Source organism: Vigna umbellata, chromosome 2 (assembly GCF_029865625.1).
Source record: "Vigna umbellata cultivar VRB3 chromosome 2, Vumbellata_1.0, whole genome shotgun sequence".
Taxonomy (NCBI): Eukaryota; Viridiplantae; Streptophyta; class Magnoliopsida; order Fabales; family Fabaceae; genus Vigna; species Vigna umbellata.
The window spans coordinates 46,568,207-46,589,050 of NC_142166.1; the positions used below are offsets into that span (position 1 = coordinate 46,568,207).

Consider the following 20,844-nt stretch of genomic DNA (forward strand, 5'->3'; position numbering starts at 1 on the left):
TTTATTTATCACAAATTCACATATCAGTATAAACAATAAAAATATATTTATAGTATATATTTTTTTTAATATTTCATATTAAGGTTATATATTGGAAAAAATATATAATGAAAAAATATATATGAAAAAAAGTAAAATATTTGAACCGAGATTCCCATGCTAAATCACGTTTCCATAATTGTTGATCGTTGAGTAGCAAAGAATGATGATGATTTAAGTGGTGACTCAATATAAAGAAAAGCATGATGAAAATAAATGAAAACCGTGAAAGCAATTCCTATCGAAGTGTATAATACATTATGAATTTGTGATGTGACGTCGTTTACAAAATGCGACATTTAAATTTATGAAACTTCAATTTTATTTTATTTTTTCACCGACAAGTGTATATAATAGATATTATGGACTAGAAGAAAAGAAAAGAACAACACAATAAAAGAAACAAAACCTACAACTGGCAGTTACTTTGTATTTACTTTAGGCGTGGACAAAAATCTAAAATTTGAAATTCATTCTATGGTAATAGGTTAGCTATAAAGTACAAAAGCTTTTTTTCGAAATTATGTGTGTGTGGAAAATTTCATGTTCGAGAATATAAGGTTAATATTTTATTTTGATTTAAAATCACTTTTTCTCTAAAACAATCATCTTATTACTTTTGAATTGTTAAATGATCTTAAATACTAGTCACAACTTATTTATTTAATATCTAATTTACCATCTTATATTAGAAATATGTTAAAATCCCACTATTATTAGAAAACAAAAAAGAGAATATAAATAAGTGATATGAAAATAGAATGTGTTAACCAAATTTGAATTGTCAACTACATGAATGATTTTTATTAATTGATCCATTAACAAAGGCTAATAAATAATATTTAATTTTCAAATTATTGTAAAAAAGTGTTAGTAGTTTAATTTTATTACTACTACATGCATTTAACATTATAATAATATGAAAGAAAACTGTTACAAAGAAAAATAATAATGTCCCGTATTTTATCTTAAAACGGTAAAAAAAGAGAGGATATTATTAAATAATAATAATAATAATAATACACTTTTAAAAATAAATAATAAAACATTATTTACTTAATTAAACCTTAAACAAAAATTATTACATAATTGAAAACCAAATTTTGGTCTTCTATATAAATAATTATATGTAGTAAAGATATTAAAAGACACTACGCCAAATTAAAAGTGATTATCAAATGGTGTTGGAGTAGTTTGATAGTTATAAGTCTAAAAGATTATGAGACCTCTAGTAATTAAAAGGTAATTATATGTAATGGGTAAATAAAAACATAACGGAGCAATCTCATATGTTTATAAATAAGTTAATTTCGAGATAAAAATATTATTGAAGGATGGTGTGAATGAATAAGGGTAAGGGACTAAAAAGAAGAAAGGATAAGAATTCAAAAAAAAAAAATCAAAATGAATATGAAGGTAATAGTTGTTGCTTTTTGTGTTAGGATTTAATATTTGGATGCCAGTTTTGAGCACATGTTTGAAATTTCTTATCAGTGTGCAGGTTTGGAATTTCTTATTCCATGGTTATTTGATATATAATTTGCAACGTATTTTATGCATGTGTAAAATTGAATATAGCTCGCAAGAAATGGCGACATAATTCTTTTGTTCTTTGAACTAATCACAGCGACTGAGCATCGAAGACGGAGAACGGGGTGCTTAGTCAAAATGCAAGAAGGTGGGGGCATTATTTTAAATTTTAATGCCATGGATTTTCTTCCTTATCGAAAAGTCTAAAATTGAATATAGCTGGCAAGAAATGGCGACAGAATTCGTAGCAGGAACTAGAAGAGCAAAAATATAATACTCAGGGATGTTACAGGAGGCAAGAAGAACAAAAATTCTGTCACAGGAACTAGAGAAATAGGGTGCAAGACAACATGCACCGATAAACCTTCTTCACAGAAAAGCAGAGCAAAGGCTGTTTCTGTTGTAAAGGATACGATTTCTATTGTGTATTTGATGGCATTATGATCATACTCTTAATCCTGTTTTGAGAACAAATAAATTTACTGGCACCTTTGTACAGACATCACGTTGAAGTTTTCTTAAAAAGTTGAGATCATGTTTTTCTTTTCTATAAAAAGAACTTTACTCAAATTAAGGATAGCATTCTCATCAGGTTGGACTTAATTGATAAAGTTTTTCCTCTGTCCACCCAAACCCGTTAATGTTTTTTTCCTTGTTCAAACCAAACTTTTTTTATTTTGGTAAACGACTGCTGGGAACGCAGGAGAGTCATGCTAAGCCAACCCGAATAAGAAAAGGAGCACATTTTGTTTATCACAGATTACGTCAACATCAAACACTGAATTAGTCAAATATTTTATACCTAAACGCAACTTACGCACAAACACATGGATTATTATAATTGAATTCGCTTTTGGGCTTATCTGTCGGTGACTATCAAGGTACGAAATCCTGTTGTGCAGCAAACAAAACCAAACCAAAGCTAATGCCACCAACTTACGGTTGACAATGGCGATGATCACTCACTTCGAGATAATCAGGCCCATAACACTGAGTAGCTCAGTGAGTACCACTGAAATAAATTCATTGATGAGACGTGGTTTTTTCCAAAAATGGTAAGTCAGCGTTAATGCTTACCTGCCTAGCAATTAATATACCTCTTCTGGGATAATGAATGGGTATCTACTGGGCAAAAGTGATGACACGTGTTGGATACTGCCAAACCAAATAAAGAGGAGGGTAATTGGGTGTATTTATCCTAGTGTTTCAGCTGATACACACTTTAATAAAACAACAAAACTATGCTTTTGCTTTCTGCTGTAACTCGTCAATCCGTTAGAGAAAAACAATATAATGGAAATATTACTCTGCGTTTGTAACAAGCGATGCTACATCTAACAGTTTAGACAAGCAATCAGACAAACGCGGCGCAAAGTTGGGCAGATCACACTCTGCGTTGTGCAAAGGCAGACAATACTGTAAATAAATAAAGGTCTTTAACAGTTGGAACATTATTCACGAAAAAAGAAAAGCAGAAAAGCATGTAGCCTTTTCGAGTTTGTTGGACAGAGAAATATCAGTGAAAACATGCCATTTTCCCAATCAAACAAGGACTGTTGCAATTGTCCTACTTGGAGGAATTAGGTGGAATGGGGGCAAAGAGAGCGACAGAAAGCGGTGATAAGAACACAATCAAGCATTCAATATGCAGATACCAACAATGACTGAGTGCAACATCAGGCGTCCATTTCACACTAACGCGTTTTGAACATCAAAACCAATTTACAGAATATTAACGTCTTGAATCGTTCCCCATAAATGAATTAAATTTCTATAACGATTGCCCAATCATAGTAGCATTAAAATATAACATCCTAGTATTTCCGACGACAGTGCATCTGACCTGGTCCCTGCCTTCGATGTGGGGCAAAAAAGAAGATCCAGTACCGCTACACGGAACGGAACCACACAAAACAAGGGAAACGACCATAATTGCAAGAGATCAAAAGTTACTTTTACAAACCCTCAACAGTGAACAACACATCCAACCGAACAGAGAAATCAATAAGGCAAAAGCCTGTTCTCATCAGAGTTACACCACTTTCAGTTCCTCATCAGCTCGCAGTTATGTAAGATAAATCCCAAATTCACAATAGCAGCAGAAGAAACATCATATAACAGAAATGTACTGAGAATTAATAACCATTTAAGGCAATAACTGGGTAAAGCAAGTCAGACTTCAAACTCTTAAAGGAGAGTTTGAGAGTTGAGAATGGAGAGTAGAGAACGAGTGGCCGAGTCAACTCAGAAGAAATAGCCGTATTGTGGAGAAGATCCTAAGGGCACTTACTAAGGACTTCCAGAATATTGTGTGTGCAATTGAGGAGTCCAAGGACTTGACCATGCTCTCGATTGAAGAGCTTGCTGGTCTTTGGAGGCACACGAACAACGAGGAGAACATTGTTTGAGCCACTTGATCAAGTACTTCAGGTAAAACTTGACTTGAAAGGAGGTGCTCGAAATACTCGAGGCCGAGGTGGTCTTGGAAGAAGAGGCCACGAATGAGAAGGTCGTGGCCAAAATAATGATGGAAGTGATTATGAAGAAGACAAAGAGCAAACTGGTGTGGCCAAGGACAAAAGTGATACAGAGGTGGTCGGTCAAGTAAGTCTCATGTTGAAGGCTATAAATCTGGCAAACATGGTCACTATGCGAATGAGTGTAGGTCGATCAAATGTTAATGTTGTGGTATAGCAAAATATTGTCGGGATGAGAGAAAGAAGAAGACAAATTTCCTTACTGAGAAAGTCGGTGAAGAAATTGGAATCCTCATGATGGCAAGAAGCCTGGATGATGAGCTGCCAAGCACGAGCTGGGTTGCCGAGCTTCAAGGCTAGGTCGCCAGGCTGCAAGACCGAGCCATCGACTTGTCGAGTAAGAGCACGAAAATTGGTGACAGAAGCACAGAGGAGTATCTACATAGCTCGGTAGAGAGCTTGGAGGAGTTGATGGAGAACTCAGACTACTTCATGGAAATCTCGAATAGGCCTAGTGTGAACGAGTTGGAGCGGCGAGAGAGTGAGATTGATAATGTTAGAAATGATAAGCTCTAGGAAGAGATAAAGAGACTACTGATAAATTGGTCAGCTTGCTTCCTGGTTGTACTAAAATCCTTGATGTCCGTGCTGGTAAGTCCATTCATTCCTACGTTGTAATGAGTGACATGGAAATGGATGTTCCATTGGAAACAACTTTGTTTGACATGTATGCTAAGTGTGGAAAAATTGACAAGACCATTGTCGTTTTCTATTCAATGGATGGCAAGAATTTGCAGTCCTGCACTGTCATGATGACGGTTCTAGTTGATCATGGGAGATATAAAGATGTTATCTCTTTGTTTAACCATATAGAGGATATGTGGCTGCAACCGGATAGTTTGGTTTTTGCTGTGATTCTCTTGGCCTGCAGCCACCCTGGACAGGGAGAAGGTATTTTGATCGGATGGTGAGAATGTATGGCATAAAAACGAGTGTTGAACACTATGGATGCAAGGTTGACTTGCTAGGAAGATCTGGCTTCATTCAAGAGGCATATGATATTATCAAGGGCCTACCTATGGAGCCGAATGGTGTTATATCGAGGAGTTTTCTGGCAGCTTGCAGGCATCACGGGTGGGTTCCTAGTTTGGATGCTGATCTTTTGTCTGAACTGGAGCATGAGTTGGGAGCTGCTGTCTTGATCCAGACCGTCCAATTCTTTCTGCTGATGACTAAGCTGATCAAATAGCTGAAGTTCTTAATCATTTTGGTCAAAGTGCAGATGGAAAGTTAAATGTTCTCATTTATCCAAACAAAGCTGGTGGAAATAGGTCCAGGCCGCAATGATTTCATTACTGATTTTTCTCTTATTGTTAGTCAAAATGCACGTGTTAATGTGCACCAGTGGGAGAAGGTTACACAAAGTATTAGGGATACAATAGTGTAAAATATCCTGAACAAATGGAGACTTCCACATACAGATATGGTACGGAAGGCTATTATGCATGAAGCGGGCCGTTTATATAAGAATCGGCGCATCAAGCTTCATGAGTATTACTTAAAGTTTGAAACAAAGGTCAAGAGCCAAGATGAAGAACAAGTCGGCCCGAGTATTAGAAAAGTTGGTCAAGGTAAAACTGATGAACCCAATTGTTACTGTGGGTTGATGCAGTTGAAAAGTCTGGAAGAAAGAAAACAAAACATTTAAGTTTAAGGGGAGTTTTGTTAGACCATTTTCAGTTTCTCATCAGAGTTAAACCATTTTCAGATCCTCATCAGCTCGCGGTTATGCAAGATAAATCCCAAAATCACAGTAGCAGAAGAAGAAACATCACATAACAGAAATGTACTGAGAATTAATAACCATGTAAATTCCATAAATCGAGTTCCTACAACAACAGAGCATAAAACTAAACCACCAAAAAAGCAAATGGGAGAAAAAAAAATTAATAATGATAAAAGGAAAAGAGACTCTGGCTCCAGTAACACGTAATTGTTCTCTACGCAAAACAAAAGCAGGAATCTCAAATCCAAACCTACTAATTAACTATCCACGGCCACCATTGGCAACTAGAAGAGGATCTATAAATAAACCCAAAAAAAAAGCCGTACCGAACCGGTAATTAGGCCAGAGAGGACGATGCCATTGCCATATATTCGCTCAAATCGAAACCTCCTGGTTTTATTTTCCTCGTACCGACTTTTTTTCTCTGGAATCTGTGTAAACGAAACAGAAAATGAATTAATCAATTAATTAATTAATTAAAGCAATTAATTCTGCTGGTCGTTTCTCTTGCCCATTCCGTCGGCCTCTCTCTCCTCGAGCAGCCTCCCTTCCTCCTCATCGGCTTGGGCGGTCTTCTTCTGCGCCTCTTTGGCCTTCAGCGCCTGCAACTTGGAGTGGTTGTAATACGCCACGCCAAGGAACGCCAGCCCGTAACCGAACAAATTAATCGGCGTCACGGTGTCCTTGATAACTGACCACGAGAAGGCAATCAGGAGCCAGTCCTTCACCACGCCAGCGACGTTCATTGTCAGTGCCGAGGTCTTCCCGACGAGGAGAAAAACTGCGAGGTTGAGCGCGAAGGCACAGAAGGAGTTGGTCCCGAAGACCACGAAATCGAACTGAAAGGTGGAGGTGTCTCGGAGGACAGGGTACTCGACGAAGATCCAGGGGATGGAGAGGAAGACGAGGCAGCAGGGGGCGACGTAGTAGAGCGAGGTGATGGGGTTGAGCGAGATCCCCTTGGAGGTGAGGAGGATTTGGATCATGACGAGGCGCGTGGCCTCGAAGGCAACCGCGCCCAGTTGGAGGAGGACGCCCCAGGCGTCGAAACGCGCTTCCCCGTAAGCGGCGACGCCGACTCCGAGGGAGATGGAGAGCATGTTGAGCATGGTGTCATTTTTGTAGGACTCTTTGCGGAGGAGGACGCCGATGGAGTATACGGCGACGGGCATTAGAGCCTTCAACATCTGGATGAAGGAGACGGAGAGGTAGATGTAGGCGGAGTTGGAGAGCCAGAGGGAGAGGGAGTAGAGGGCTCCGATGGGGACGACGGAGGAGAGGTATACCTCGCGTGACATTGAGACTGGCTCGACGAGGCGGAAGACGCGGACGAGGAGGACGGCGAGGGTGGCGCAGAAGGACATGTGGATCATGGTGAGGGAGATTGGGAATGGCCAGTTGTACATCTTCTTGTCGAGGATGTACTTGTTGTAGACGATTACAGTGAAGCTGAGGAAGATCCATATGGCAACGTAGGTGTACGATAGCACGATCTTCTTCACAACGCCATCGCTCAGAGATCCACCTTTTCCCATCTTTCTACACACCCAGACTCAAACACAATGAATCACAGAGAGAAGAGATGTGGGATGCACTGCCTCTGCCACACACCACTTTCTTCACACTTACTTTTTATGCCCTCCCACCCTCAAATAAATAAATCACATTATTATATTTTTATCTTAATTTTTTCTTTTTTTTCTCTTTTCTTTCCCAAAATTAATAACCTTTTATTTCTTTCATTTCTCAATATGGGAAATCTCTATCATCAAATTCGTGATATATTGAGAATAAAATTTTGACAACTTTTTCTCAACTTCATATTTAATTGAGTTATTGGTCCATTCGAAATTTCTTTTTAAATGCAAAAAAACTTAGAATTGGAGATAAATTGAGTTATTGACAATTTTTTAAAAAAATTATTATATTTTCTGGAAAAGCGGTTTAGATTTGATTTGCTTCTCTCTATTATTTCTTTGTGACGTGTCTCGATTACTTATTTTTTGTTGATGCATATCGATGATATTTCTTTTCTTTTGTTTCTCATCTTTGGTGTCAAGAAGTTGTTGTCCTTTGTTTCAATGGTCTTTTTTGCCAATAGGTCTTTTTCATTTTTATTTTTGTTGTGGGTTGTGAAATGAAGAAATCCAGTGAATATGGTTATGAGAGCAAGGTATCATTCTTGGAAAGCCAATTTTCCCTTCACCCTTCCCCCTTTATCCTTTCCTCCTTTCCTTTTCAGTTTTTCCTTTTTCCATTGTCATGACTTAATAAGGTAATTTTTAATGCAGGTGTATGCGCGACATTCATTCAAAACAAAGTTAGTTGATGTTTTAAATTTAAGATTGACTCCAGAACAAATGTGTTTTATTCAAAGTACCCCATTTGATTGGTTTTTAGAGTTGCATGAAAATGTTAAGATTGATAGGAGTATGTTAAATGAGTTATGTGTTAGATGGATTGACTAGAGGGATGAGTTTTGTTTTGGAGAGAAAGTTATAGAATTTAAGGAAATGGATGTATGCTTAGAGTTAGGGTTGAGTTTAGCTGAAGAAAAAATTAATTCAAACGGGATTGGTGTACATACTTAATGTAGGAATATATCAATCTTATATATATTTTTGTTGGAAGAACACGCAAATTTTCCTTTAGCACATTTTTGTACCTTATACATTTTGTTAGGGATATGTGAGGTTTTGCTGCCTAATCATAACGGAACAGTATTTTTCATTCTTTTTAAGATTGTTGATGACTTAAGGTGTGTAGATCAGTATAATTGGGAAATTTAGTTTATCACTATTTGCTGTGTAGTTTATGTAATGCTTCAATAGCATTCAAGAATAGAAAAACTACAACCAACATGCATATTGTTAGATGTGTTTACATGTTGCAAATAAATCATGTATATTTATTGAAATGTAAATTATCTATGTGTTGGAGTGGTATGTGAGTTAGTTTTCGGTTTTTGACATTTTTCAGGTATAGTTTTAGGATCATTTTATGAGTTATCACTCTTGCGTAAGTACATTTTCGAGGGTGTTGCATTGAATTAATATAAATGCGGTTGAGAATTTCATCAAACATGTTATGAAAAATGTTGCGGTGTGTACTTGGTTATTTGAGATTTTTGTGTTATATGTATTGTCACTTAGGAATGAATGGATCTTTAGAATGAAATTTTTTTTTCAGGTGATTGATGATTTTGGTGTGTCGAGAGAAGAACTTTGTCATGCAGTTGTCAAAGAAGTAGTTGAAAAAAGTGGTGAGGAATTCAACGATTAAAAAAGAACACATAATAACACACATAAAGAAGTTCTTATATGTGTTTTAGAGGAACAAGATTTGGTAATTGAAGAACTTGAAGCTTCAGTTTATGTTTTAGAAAAGTTGATTGAAGACAAGAATAAAGATGATGATGGTGAAAAGGTCAAAAGGTGTTGGTGGAAGTGTTGTTCCTCGTGTATTTCAATCATTAGACATGTAGTTTGGTCTAGTTCAAGGCGAGGGAGGCATTGACCAAAGCAATATTGATGGAAAATCCCCTAGCCATGGCCAAGCATCTACAAGAAGAGTTGAAGTCATCTATGAAAATGGTCTAAACTCTACCTTTTGAAGTCATCATGGAGCATAGCTTGGAGTAATATAGGTTTAAATTAAGTCATGTATTTTGGCCAAGTAGTGTAAGTTTGTTTAAGGCTTGTATTAAGACCTAATTAGTATAGGATTTTTCCTTAAGGCTAGACATTCAAACCATGTGAAAATTATGTATCATGTGTCATGCTTCCATTGGAAAGGATTTAGCTTTAGTAGTGACCACATGACACTTTAAGAATGGAGAAGATTGTGTTTTGTGAGTAGTCACATGTCCTCTCATCATTAGATAGGATTTGTGGACACTTATCCACATCTTAGAATGCCTTATTTTCAATCAATGAGTGCAAAGGTGGGAGATCATGCTTTTAGGGCTTTTAGGAGACACCCTTGCCTATATATAGAGGTGTATCCTCTCTTGTAATCATCTTGGAAGTTTATTAATGTTATGTTGCCCAAATTTGGCCATACATTTCCTAGATCAAGACTAGAGCAATCTTAGAGACCCTTATAGTCACCTTCCTCCTTGAGTTGGCCTTCGGAGCCACCAAACACTAGAGATTGTGAGCTTCTACACCATCCACACCTTATCTCATCATCCTTTGACGATTTACCACCACTTTATCGCACCATCCATCCAAGGAAACACCCCTCCACGCACATCTCCTAGCTTTGGCCAACCTAGCCAAGGAGGTTGCTATCAAAGGAAACATACGTCACAAGAGTCGTGCGCTAAAAACTTCCTATGTTGGATATGGTCCCAAGCAGCAATGATATATGTATTAAATGCTTTCTTTTTCTATGAAGTTAACTAGACAAAATTCAGATCGTTGTAAATTTCACTAAATGAACATTCATTACAATAATTATTGTCAATGGTAATATATATGGACATATTTCCATTCAACATTGTTATTGATGTAGTTTTCAAATTGTTTGAGTAAAAACTTAGTATCCAATAATGATGATTGTCGTCATTGGTGTCTTAAATGTTTTGAGTAAAAACTTAATGTCCAACGTGATTTGAAGTGATGATTGTCATCATTAATGTATGTTATATGTATCCAGGACATCCAATTAAGTTATTTAAAGGAATGTGCAAAACCAACAACGTGACTCCCTAGATATATGAAATAGGCTCCCAATGTGTTCCCTGGTAATCGATTACAACGAGAATGTAATTGACTACCAGAAGAGTTTCCATGGTTGGTTCAAAACCCTCAACGTGACTCCCCAGATAGATCAACCGGGCTCCCCAACATGTGTTATAGTAATTGATTACAAGGGCATTGTAATTGATTACCATAGGAGATTTAAGTGGTTGTTCAGAACCCTAAATGTGGCTCCCCAGATATACCAATTAGGCTCCCAAGAGTTGTCTGGACTGTGTTTTAAGGTGATTTTTTAAATTTTTTGACTTGGTTGAGTGACTTTCGTCATCTTTGGTAGTCTTTAGTGTATGAAAATCGTCTTATTCCTTTAAATTCTCCATGTCAAATCCTATATAGTTGATGTGGAAATAAGTTGTTCAAAACCCTCAACTTGGGTCCTCAATATATGCTTTGGTAATTGATTACAAAGACCTTGTAATCAATTACTAGCGAAAATTTAAGGGGTTGTTCAAAACCCTAAATGTGGCCCCCCAAATATTCCAACTAGGCTCCCCAAATTGATATTTCAAATAACATGGGATCCATCATTGTTTCTCTTCATACAATGTACTTAGTCATTCATTATGTTCCAAGCCATGTGCAGTCACCAATTGTGTCCAACCAAACTCAAAGTCTGTTAGAGTATCATATTCATAAACAACATCCTTCAGCTTACTCTTGATAACACTATAATTTTTATATCCTTGTAAATTTTTCTGGTATTTTTTTTTTCATAATGTGCCAAAGACACCACCTATGGCTTGTATTTGGGAAGACTTCTTTAGTGACATTTGTCATTGCCCTGCATTGATCAATTACAATACCTTGTGGGGCCTTGTTAAGCATGCATCTAACTAAGCCAATAAGTCAATATTCATACAAACAACGTAGTGTCCTCCGAAAAAACCAACCCACAACCAAGTAAAATTGATTGTCCATGGTAATTTTCACCAACGAATGGTGCAAAGGGCCTGTCATACTTGTTTGTTAAGTATGTTGTGTCAAAGGAGACAACATCACCGAAATCCTCACAAGCAGCACGACTTCTAGCATCAGCCCAAAAAACACTACAAATTTGATTTTCTTTGTCCATTCAATTTCTTAGAAAAAGTCGTTATTTAATTCTCTCATTCTTGAAAAGTGTCGTAAGAGGGTTTAATCATCATCGTCCTTACATAAAAAACCTTCTTTGTTGTCCAATGTAGTTTCGTGTATCTCGCTCTATAAATTGAATATTTTCAAATCCACTCGCATCGCTAATGAGGGAAAGGAAACTTTTATTCATTCGTACATCTACATCATCATTTACTTCCAGGGTGTGCTTCGCTTACATGTTCAGCTTTTTGTTCCCACATATAAGGTTAAAGGTCTTGGGACATAGGTCATGGTTGTGGTCTAGTACAACAGTAATTATAAACCATTTTCCTTCTTTTCTTGCAACCGTTATTCTTGTTGGACATTCTTTTGTTTGACTTGGGAGTGTTTTTAGCTCTAGCCTAATGGAAGACATGTGGTTCCCTTTCCTTGAGCAAACTAATTTTAAGTAATTCAACTATTTATTCTCATCTCTCTTTGAAGTCTTTATTCGGACACTGAAACCACATCTTATTTCGTAGTCGATATAAAATTTCTTGGCTTCTTCCATGGCATCGAAACACGTGCATTGTTGGAACCAACTCTAATTTCATCATTCAATATGGGCATAACAATATTCATGTGAAGTGGCCTTCACAATGTAGTACAACCTAATGATAGTGCACAAAACATATCCATATTTAATATTGAACAAGGACAAAACAGAAGATCATTTGATATTATTTTAAGTATTGCACAACTTCTAAGTTTATAATGGGTTTGCTAATTTATGTAACCTTTTAAAGTGTATCAAATTTTAGTTGACAAAAATACCCTCATATATTATGGATTCTAAGTTTTAAGGTTAATGGTATTTGAATAATTTCTGATTTTTTTTATTTTTTTATTTTAAATTAAAAATAAAAATTATTAAAATACTCATATGTTTAAAATATGTCTTTTTTTATGAATAGATATTTTTTTTAACTAAAATTTGGTACACTTTAAATGTTGCATAAATTAGCAAACCCAATATATATGGGTTTGCTAATTTATGGAACATTTAAAATGTACCAAATTTTAGTTGAAAAAAAATCCCCATGATTATAGATGCAAATGCAAATTAAATGTATGTGCTCTTTATGACTTATAGTTATTATTGGTGTTATTATTTAAAAGTTTTATGCATATATTTTTTTAGTTTCTTATATTATTAATTGATTGCACTTTTTATTTTACTTAAACTATAGCCTCTTGTTTTTCAATTTCTAAAACTTTGATTTCTTACTTAAAGAATTTGGGTCACAACAAATTCTAATTTTATTTCTTTAAAAAATCGGTCTAGTGCTAAGATACATGCCACAGAGACTCCCTTTAATGTTCTTACTTGGATACTCTCCCTTTAAAATTTATGACTTGATATATTTTTCTTTTACATTATATTTTTCCCTTTAATGTTCTTACTTGAATACTCTTCTTCATTGTCTCAATTTTTTATGCTTCAACACTTACTAACACGATTTTTTAATATTATTTTTAATTTAGGTTGGTTGATATTATTTTCCACCAACATCAAGTAAAACACATGTAAAAATTATTTGTCCAACAAAATTTATGGGTCATTTTTAATGCTAGAAAAGATTTTTTATAATGATAAAACTACTTTTTTATTGATATAAATCAAAGTTTCTCAATAATACCGATGGAACTATTTTTATATTAATGTATTTTTTTAGATGCAAGCGGATTAAAGTATTCATTTTTGTATTGACTAACTAATTGAAATACTCTGTAAAAAGAAATTAGAAAACATAACAAATAGTTTCGTAAAAGGATGCTCTGAACTTATCATGTACTTCACATAAATTTGAAGCGTTAAAAAATGGTTGAGTGTTGTACACACGTTGCCTTTGCTAATGTCTACGTCTCAATCAAATTTGAAATGAATACGGAAAGAGCCACTGAGTAATACAAAGGAACGATATAAAATCCGAAAGGGGACAAATCATCTTCAATTATTCTAATATTTCTCATGTTCTTCATTTTCTTTTGTTCTTTAAACTAATCACAGTGCCTGAGCAGCGAAAACGGAGAACGGGGAGCTTAATCTCCACTATGATGCAAATAGGGACAAACAGCTAATCCAAAATGCAAGAAGGTGGGGGCATTATTTTTTCGAGTAAAAGAAAAAGTTGGACAAACTATTTTAAATTTTAATGCCATGGATTTTCGTCCTTATCGAAAAGTCTAAAATTGAATATAGCTGGCAAGAAATGGCGACAGAATTCGTAGTAGGAGCTAGAAGAGAAAAAATATATATAATACTCAGGGATGTTACAGGAGGCGAGAAGAACAAAAATTCTGTCACAGGAACTAGAGAAATAGGGTGCAAGACAACATGCACCGATAAACCTTCTTCACAGAAAAGCAGAGCAAAGGCTGTTTCTGTTTCCATTTCATAAGGGTGAATTGGTTGTTCAAAAGTATGGTCTGAAGTATTTTACAAGGTAAAGTCAAAAACTGATTGAAGCTACGTTATCAAAAGAACAAGGCAGAAAATATTCGCAGTGAAAGTGCTAAACCAGATAGAGGGTAATAGCAAAAATGTGAGGATATAAGAACTGAGAGAAAGCCCGTGAATGTTTATTTTGGTTTATATATTCTTATGTGACCCACACTCGATCAATCTCCTTTGGTGGTTGTTGAGCAGAGTTCGCTTTATTACCCAATCAGCTGAAAAAATGGAGACACCAGCATCATAGAATTTGGACATGAAAAATATGTAAAGGATACGATTTCTGTTGTGTATTTGATGGCATTACGATCATCTTCTCAATCCTGTTTTGAGAACAAATAAATTTACAGGTACCTTTGTACAGACATCACGTTGAAGTTTTCTTAAAATGATGAGATCGTGCATCTTATAAGTATCCTGTTTTTGTTTTCTATAAAAAGAACTTTATTCAAATTATGGATAGCATTCTCATCAGGTTGGACTTAATTGATATAGTTTTTCCTCTGTCCACCCAAACCCGTTAATGTCTTTTTCCTTGTTCAATACCAAACTTTTTTTTTTTTATTTTGGTAAACGACTGCTGGGAACGCAGGAGAGTCATGCTAAGCCAACCCGAATAAGAGATGGAGCACATTTTGTTTATCACAGATTACGTCAACATCAAACACTGAATTAGTCAAATATTTTATACTTAAACGCAACTTACGCACAAACACATGAATTATTATAATTGAATTCGCTTTTGGGCTTATCTGTCGGTGACTATCAAGATACGAAATCCTGTTATGCAGCAAACAAAACCAAACCAAAGCTAATGCCACCAACTTACGATTGACAATGGCGATGATCACTAACTTCGAGATAATCAGGCCCATAACACTGAGTAGCTCAGTGTGTACCACTGAAATAAATTCATTGATGAGACATGTTGTTTTTTCCAAAAATGGTAAGTCAGCGTTAATGCTTACCTGCCTAGCAATTAATATACCTCTTCTGGGATAATGAATGGGTATCTACTGGGCAAAAGTGATGACACGTGTTGGATACTGCCAAACCAAATAAAGAGGAGGGTAATTGGGTGTATTTATCCTAGTGTTTCAGCTGATACACACTTTAATAAAACAACAAAACTATGCTTTTGCTTTCTGCTGTAACTCGTCAATCCGTTAGAGAAAAACAATATAATGGAAATATTACTCTGCGTTTGTAACAAGCGATGCTACATCTAACAGTTTAGACAAGCAATCAGACAAACGCGGCGCAAAGTTGGGCAGATCACACTCTGCGTTGTGCAAAGGCAGACAATACTGTAAATAAATAAAGGTCTTTAACAGTTGGAACATTATTCACGAAAAAAGAAAAGCAGAAAAGCATGTAGCCTTTTCGAGTTTGTTGGACAGAGAAATATCAGTGAAAACATGCCATTTTCCCAATCAAACAAGGACTGTTGCAATTGTCCTACTTGGAGGAATTAGGTGGAATGGGGGCAAAGAGAGCGACAGAAAGCGGTGATAAGAACATAATCAAGCATTCAATATGCAGATACCAACAACGACTGAGTGCAACATCAGGCGTCCATTTCACACTAACGCGTTTTGAACATCAAAAAACCAATTTACAGAATATTAACGTCTTGAATCATTCTTCATAAATGAATTAAATTTCTATAACGATGGCCCAATCATAGTTGCATTAAAATATAACATCCTAGTATTTCCGATGACAGTGCATCTGACCTGGTCCCTGCCTTCGATGTGGGGCAAAACGAAGATCCAGTACCGCTAAACGGAACGGAACCACACAAAACAAGGGAAACGACCATAATTGCAAGAGATCAAAAGTTACTTTTACAAACCCTCAACAGTGAACAACACATCCAACCAAACAGAGAAATCAATAAGGTAAAAGCCTGTTCTCATCAGAGTTAAACCACTTTCAGTTCCTCGTCAGCTCGCAGTTATCTAAGATAAATCCCAAATTCACAATAGCAGCAGAATAAACATCACATAACAGAAATGTACTGAGAATTAATAACCATGTAAAGTGATTACCGTGTATAGCAAGTTAGACTTCAAATACTAATAGGCGAGTTTGAAAGTAATGGAAAGTAGAAAACGAGTGACCGAATATATATTTCGAGTGGAGGTATTAGCAAATCAACTCAGAAAAAATGAAGAGGAGTTGTCTTGCAGCCTTATTATGGAGAAGATCCTAAGACCACGGACTAAGGACTTCAAGAATATTGCGTGTGCAATTGAGGAGTCCAAGGAATCATGCTCTCTGTTGAAGAGCTTGCTGGGTCTTTGGAGGCACACGAACAGCAGAGGAGAACATTGTTTGAGTCACTTGATCAGTATTTCAGGCAAAACTTGACCTGTAGGGAGGTGTTTGGAATACTCAAGGCTGAGGTGCTCCTGGAGGAAGAGCTATGGACGAGGAGGTCGTGGTCAAAATGATGATGGAAGTAATTATGAAGACAACAAGGAGCAAACTGGTCAGCAAAACTAATGTGGCGATGGACAAAGGTGAGACTGAGGTGGTCGGTCAAGTAAGTATGATGTTAAATGCTATAAATGTGACAAACATGGTCACTATGCGAATGAGTGCAGGTCGGTCAAATGTTACTATTGTGGTAAGACCGGTCATATAGCAAAATATTGTCAAGATGAGAAAAAGAATGAGACAAATTTCCTCATTGAGGAAGCCGATGAAGAAATTGGAATACTCTTGATGGCAAGAAGCCTGGATGTAGAGTTGCTAAGCACGCCAAGCTACCAAGCTTGGATGTTGAACTGCCAAGTAAGAGCCTGGAAATTGGTGACGGAAGCACAGAAGAGTATCTACATAGCTCGGTGGAGAGCTTGGAGGAGTTGATGGAGAACTCGGACAGCTTCATGGAGATCGCGGATAGGCCTAGTGTGAACGAGTTGTGGAGCGGCGAGAGAGTGAGATTGAGGCCGCTAATGTTAGAAATGAGAAGCTCCAAGAAGAGATGAAAGAGACTACTGATAAATTGGTTAGCTTGCTTCCTGGTTGTACTAAAATCCTTGATGTCCGTGCTGGTGAGTTCATTCATTCCTAAGTTGTAACGAGTCACATGGAAATGGATGTTGCATAGGGAACAACTTTGTTTGACATGCATGCTAAGTGTGGAAAAATTGACGAGGCTGTTGTCGTTTTCAATTCAATGGATGGCAAGAATTTGCAGTTCTGCACTGTCAAGATGACGGTTCTTGCTGATTATGGGAGACATAAAGATGTTATCTCTTTGTTTAACCATATGGAGGATATGGGTCTGCAACCGGAGAGTTTGGTTTTTGCTGTGATTCTCTTGGCCTGCAGCCACGCTGGACTCGTTTGTGATAGCATAAAACGGAGTGTTGAACACTATGGATGCATGGTTGACTTGCTAGGAAGATCTGGCTTGATTCAAGAGGCATATGATATTATCAAGGGCACGCCTATGGAGCCAAATGGTGTTATATTGAGAAGTTTTCTGGCAGCTTGCAGGGATCACGGGTGGGTTCCTAGTTTGGATGCTGATCTTCTGTCTGAACTGGAGCATGAGTTGGGAGCTGCTGCCATTGATCCAGACGGTCCAATTCTTTCTGCTGACGACTTAGCTGATCAAATAGCCTAAGTTCTTAATTATTTTGGTCAAAGTGCAGATGGAAAGTTAAATGTTCTCATTTATCCCACAAAGCTGGTGGAAATAGGTTCAGGCCGCAATGATTTCATTACTGATTTTTCTATTATTGTTCGTCAAAATGCACGTCTTAATGTGCACCAGTGGAAGAAAGGGATACAATAGTACAAAATATGCTGAACAATTGGAGACTTCCACATACAAATATGGTACGGAAGGCTATTCTGCATGAAGCGGGCCTTTTCTATAAGAATTGGCGCATCAAGCTTCATGAGTATTACTTAAAGTTTGAAAGGTCAAGACGGCCAAGATGAAGAACAAGTCGGCCAGAGTATTGGAAAAGTCGACCAAGGTGAAACTGACGAACACAATTGTTACTGTTAATTAAAGGAGAAGTTTGATGTGGGTTGCGGCAGTTGAAAAGTCTGGAGGAAAGAAAAAATAACATTTAAGTTTAAGGGAGAGTTTTGTTAGAACATTTTCAGTTTCTCATAAGAGTTAAACCATTTTCAGTTCATCATCAGCTCGCGGTTATGCAAGATAAATCCCAAAATCACAATAGCAGCAGAAGAAACATCACATAACAGAAATGTACTGAGAATTAATAACCATGTAAATTCCATAAATCGAGTTCCTACAACAACAGAGCATAAAACTAAACCACCAAAAAAGTAAATGGGAGAAAAAAAATTAATAATGATAAAAGGAAAGGAGACTCTGGCTCCAGTAACAAGTAATTGTTCTCTACGCAGAACAAAAACAGGAATCTCAAATCCAAACCTACTAATTAACTATCCACGGCCACCATTAGCAACGAGAAGAGGATCTATAAATAAACCCGAAAAAAAGCCGTACCGAACCGGTAATTAGGCCAGAGAGGACGATGCCATTGCCATATATTCGCTCAAATCGAAACCTCCTGGTTTTATTTTCCTCGTACCGACTTTTTTTCTCTGGAATCTGTGTAAACGAAACAGAAAATGAATTAATCAATTAATTAATTAATTAAAGCAATTAATTCTGCTGGTCGTTTCTCTTGCCCATTCCGTCGGCCTCTCTCTCCTCGAGCAGCCTCCCTTCCTCCTCATCGGCTTGGGCGGTCTTCTTCTGCGCCTCTTTGGCCTTCAGCGCCTGCAACTTGGAGTGGTTGTAATACGCCACGCCAAGGAACGCCAGCCCGTAACCGAACAAATTAATCGGCGTCACGGTGTCCTTGATAACTGACCACGAGAAGGCAATCAGGAGCCAGTCCTTCACCACGCCAGCGACGTTCATGGTCAGTGCCGAGGTCTTCCCGACGAGGAGAAAAACTGCGAGGTTGAGCGCGAAGGCACAGAAGGAGTTGGTCCCGAAGACCACGAAATCGAACTGAAAGGTGGAAGTGTCTCGGAGGACAGGGTACTCGACGAAGATCCAGGGGATGGAGAGGAAGACGAGGCAGCAGGGGGCGACGTAGTAGAGCGAGGTGATGGGGTTGAGCGAGATCCCCTTGGAGGTGAGGAGGATTTGGATCATGACGAGGCGCGTGGCCTCGAAGGCAACCGCGCCCAGTTGGAGGAGGACGCCCCAGGCGTCGAAACGCGCTTCCCCGTAAGCGGCGACGCCGACTCCGAGGGAGATGGAGAGCATGTTGAGCATGGTGTCATTTTTGTAGGATTCTTTGCGGAGGAGGACGCCGATGGAGTATACGGCGACGGGCATTAGAGCCTTCAACATCTGGATGAAGGAGACGGAGAGATAGATGTAGGCGGAGTTGGAGAGCCAGAGGGAGAGGGAGTAGAGGGCTCCGATGGGGACGACGGAGGAGAGGTATACCTCGCGTGACATTGAGACTGGCTCGACGAGGCGGAAGACGCGGACGAGGAGGACGGCGAGGGTGGCGCAGAAGGACATGTGGATCATGGTGAGGGAGATTGGGAATGGCCAGTTGTACATCTTCTTGTCGAGGATGTACTTGTTGTAGACGATTACAGTGAAGCTGAGGAAGATCCATATGGCAACGTAGGTGTACGATAGCACGATCTTCTTCACAACGCCATCGCTCAGAGATCCACCTTTTCCCATCTTTCTACACACCCAGACTCCAACACAATGAATCACAGAGATAAGAGATGTGGGATGCACTGCCTTTGCCACACACACTACTTTCTTCACACTTTTTATGCTCTCCCACCCCAAATAAATAAATCACGCTATTATTTTTTATCTTAATTTATTCTTCTTTTTCCTTTTTTTCTTCCCAAAATTAAGAACCTTTTATTTCTTTCATTTCTCAATACGGTAAATCTCTCTAATCAAATTAAATTTCAGGACCGTAATATATTAAAAACAAAGTTTTTTCACAACGTTACGCGTGTCATTGAGTTATTGGTTCATTCAAAATTTTCTTTTAAATGCTAAAAAAATACGTTAAATTGAAGAGAAATTTGAAATAGGTATTTTCAAAATTTCCCACTATAATTTTTGGAAAAGATATTCATATAGGATATGCTTCTCTCCATTCTCCTTCTATTTCTACGGTCTCATTGTCTGTTTTCCAGCTATTTAACTTTTATTCATGATTTTTTTCTCATTTCATCAACCATTTTCGGTGTTAAGACGTTGTTCTTAGTTTTTTCATTTTTTTTCATTGTAATGACTTAATAGGATAATTTTTAATATATATGTCTGAATGATATTGTTCAAAACGAAGTTAGGTGATGCTTTGAATTTAATATTGACTTTGGAACAGAGGTGTTTTATTCATAACACTCCATTTAGTTGGTTTTTAAAGTTGTAAGAAAATGTTAAGATTAATAGGAATATAATTAAATGAATTATATGTTAAATGAGTTGTCAAAGGTGAATTTTATTTTTGGAGGAAAAGTAGTAGAATTTAAAGAAATAGATTATTGTTTACGGTTAGGGTGTACATAGTGAATGTGCAAATTACTTTGGTGGAAAGTAACGTCAATCTTATATATCAAATTTTTGATGAAAAATCATGAAAATTTATCTTTATCACGTTTTTTGTACCTTGTATATTATGTTATGTT

The 20,844-nt window shown here is 37.2% G+C and overlaps 3 protein-coding genes across 3 annotated transcripts; 1 reads left to right on the top strand and 2 right to left on the bottom strand.

Annotated features, from left to right (window-relative positions):
• Positions 1 to 4,723: 4,723 nt before the first annotated feature.
• On the top strand, positions 4,724 to 5,295 carry LOC148204127 (putative pentatricopeptide repeat-containing protein At3g15930). Its single transcript, XM_088107851.1, has 2 exons — positions 4,724 to 4,997; positions 5,075 to 5,295. The coding sequence occupies exons 1-2, from the start codon at positions 4,724 to 4,726 to the stop codon at positions 5,293 to 5,295; spliced, it is 495 nt and encodes a 164-aa protein (XP_087963977.1).
• A 587-nt stretch (positions 5,296 to 5,882) lies between these two features.
• Positions 5,883 to 7,461, bottom strand: LOC124820188 (putative sugar phosphate/phosphate translocator At2g25520). The gene is made up of 2 exons (XM_088107118.1): positions 6,344 to 7,461; positions 5,883 to 6,263 (listed from the first exon to the last, which is right to left on the bottom strand). The coding sequence occupies exons 1-2, from the start codon at positions 7,365 to 7,367 to the stop codon at positions 6,229 to 6,231; spliced, it is 1,059 nt and encodes a 352-aa protein (XP_087963244.1). The 5' UTR covers positions 7,368 to 7,461; the 3' UTR covers positions 5,883 to 6,228.
• A 10,929-nt stretch (positions 7,462 to 18,390) lies between these two features.
• On the bottom strand, positions 18,391 to 19,962 carry LOC148204128 (putative sugar phosphate/phosphate translocator At2g25520). The gene is made up of 2 exons (XM_088107119.1): positions 18,850 to 19,962; positions 18,391 to 18,769 (listed from the first exon to the last, which is right to left on the bottom strand). The coding sequence occupies exons 1-2, from the start codon at positions 19,871 to 19,873 to the stop codon at positions 18,735 to 18,737; spliced, it is 1,059 nt and encodes a 352-aa protein (XP_087963245.1). The 5' UTR covers positions 19,874 to 19,962; the 3' UTR covers positions 18,391 to 18,734.
• Positions 19,963 to 20,844: the final 882 nt, after the last annotated feature.

Coding starts and splice junctions, on each gene's coding strand:
- LOC124820188 (XM_088107118.1), bottom strand. CDS start 7,367: ATGGGAAAAGGTGGATCTCTGAGCGATGGCGTTGTGAAGAAGATCGTG. Junction 6,264..6,343: donor GAGAGAGGCCGACGGAATGG/GCAAGAGAAACG, acceptor TCGTTTACACAG/ATTCCAGAGAAAAAAAGTCG.
- LOC148204127 (XM_088107851.1), top strand. CDS start 4,724: ATGAGTGACATGGAAATGGATGTTCCATTGGAAACAACTTTGTTTGAC. Junction 4,998..5,074: donor CCACCCTGGACAGGGAGAAG/GTATTTTGATCG, acceptor TTGACTTGCTAG/GAAGATCTGGCTTCATTCAA.
- LOC148204128 (XM_088107119.1), bottom strand. CDS start 19,873: ATGGGAAAAGGTGGATCTCTGAGCGATGGCGTTGTGAAGAAGATCGTG. Junction 18,770..18,849: donor GAGAGAGGCCGACGGAATGG/GCAAGAGAAACG, acceptor TCGTTTACACAG/ATTCCAGAGAAAAAAAGTCG.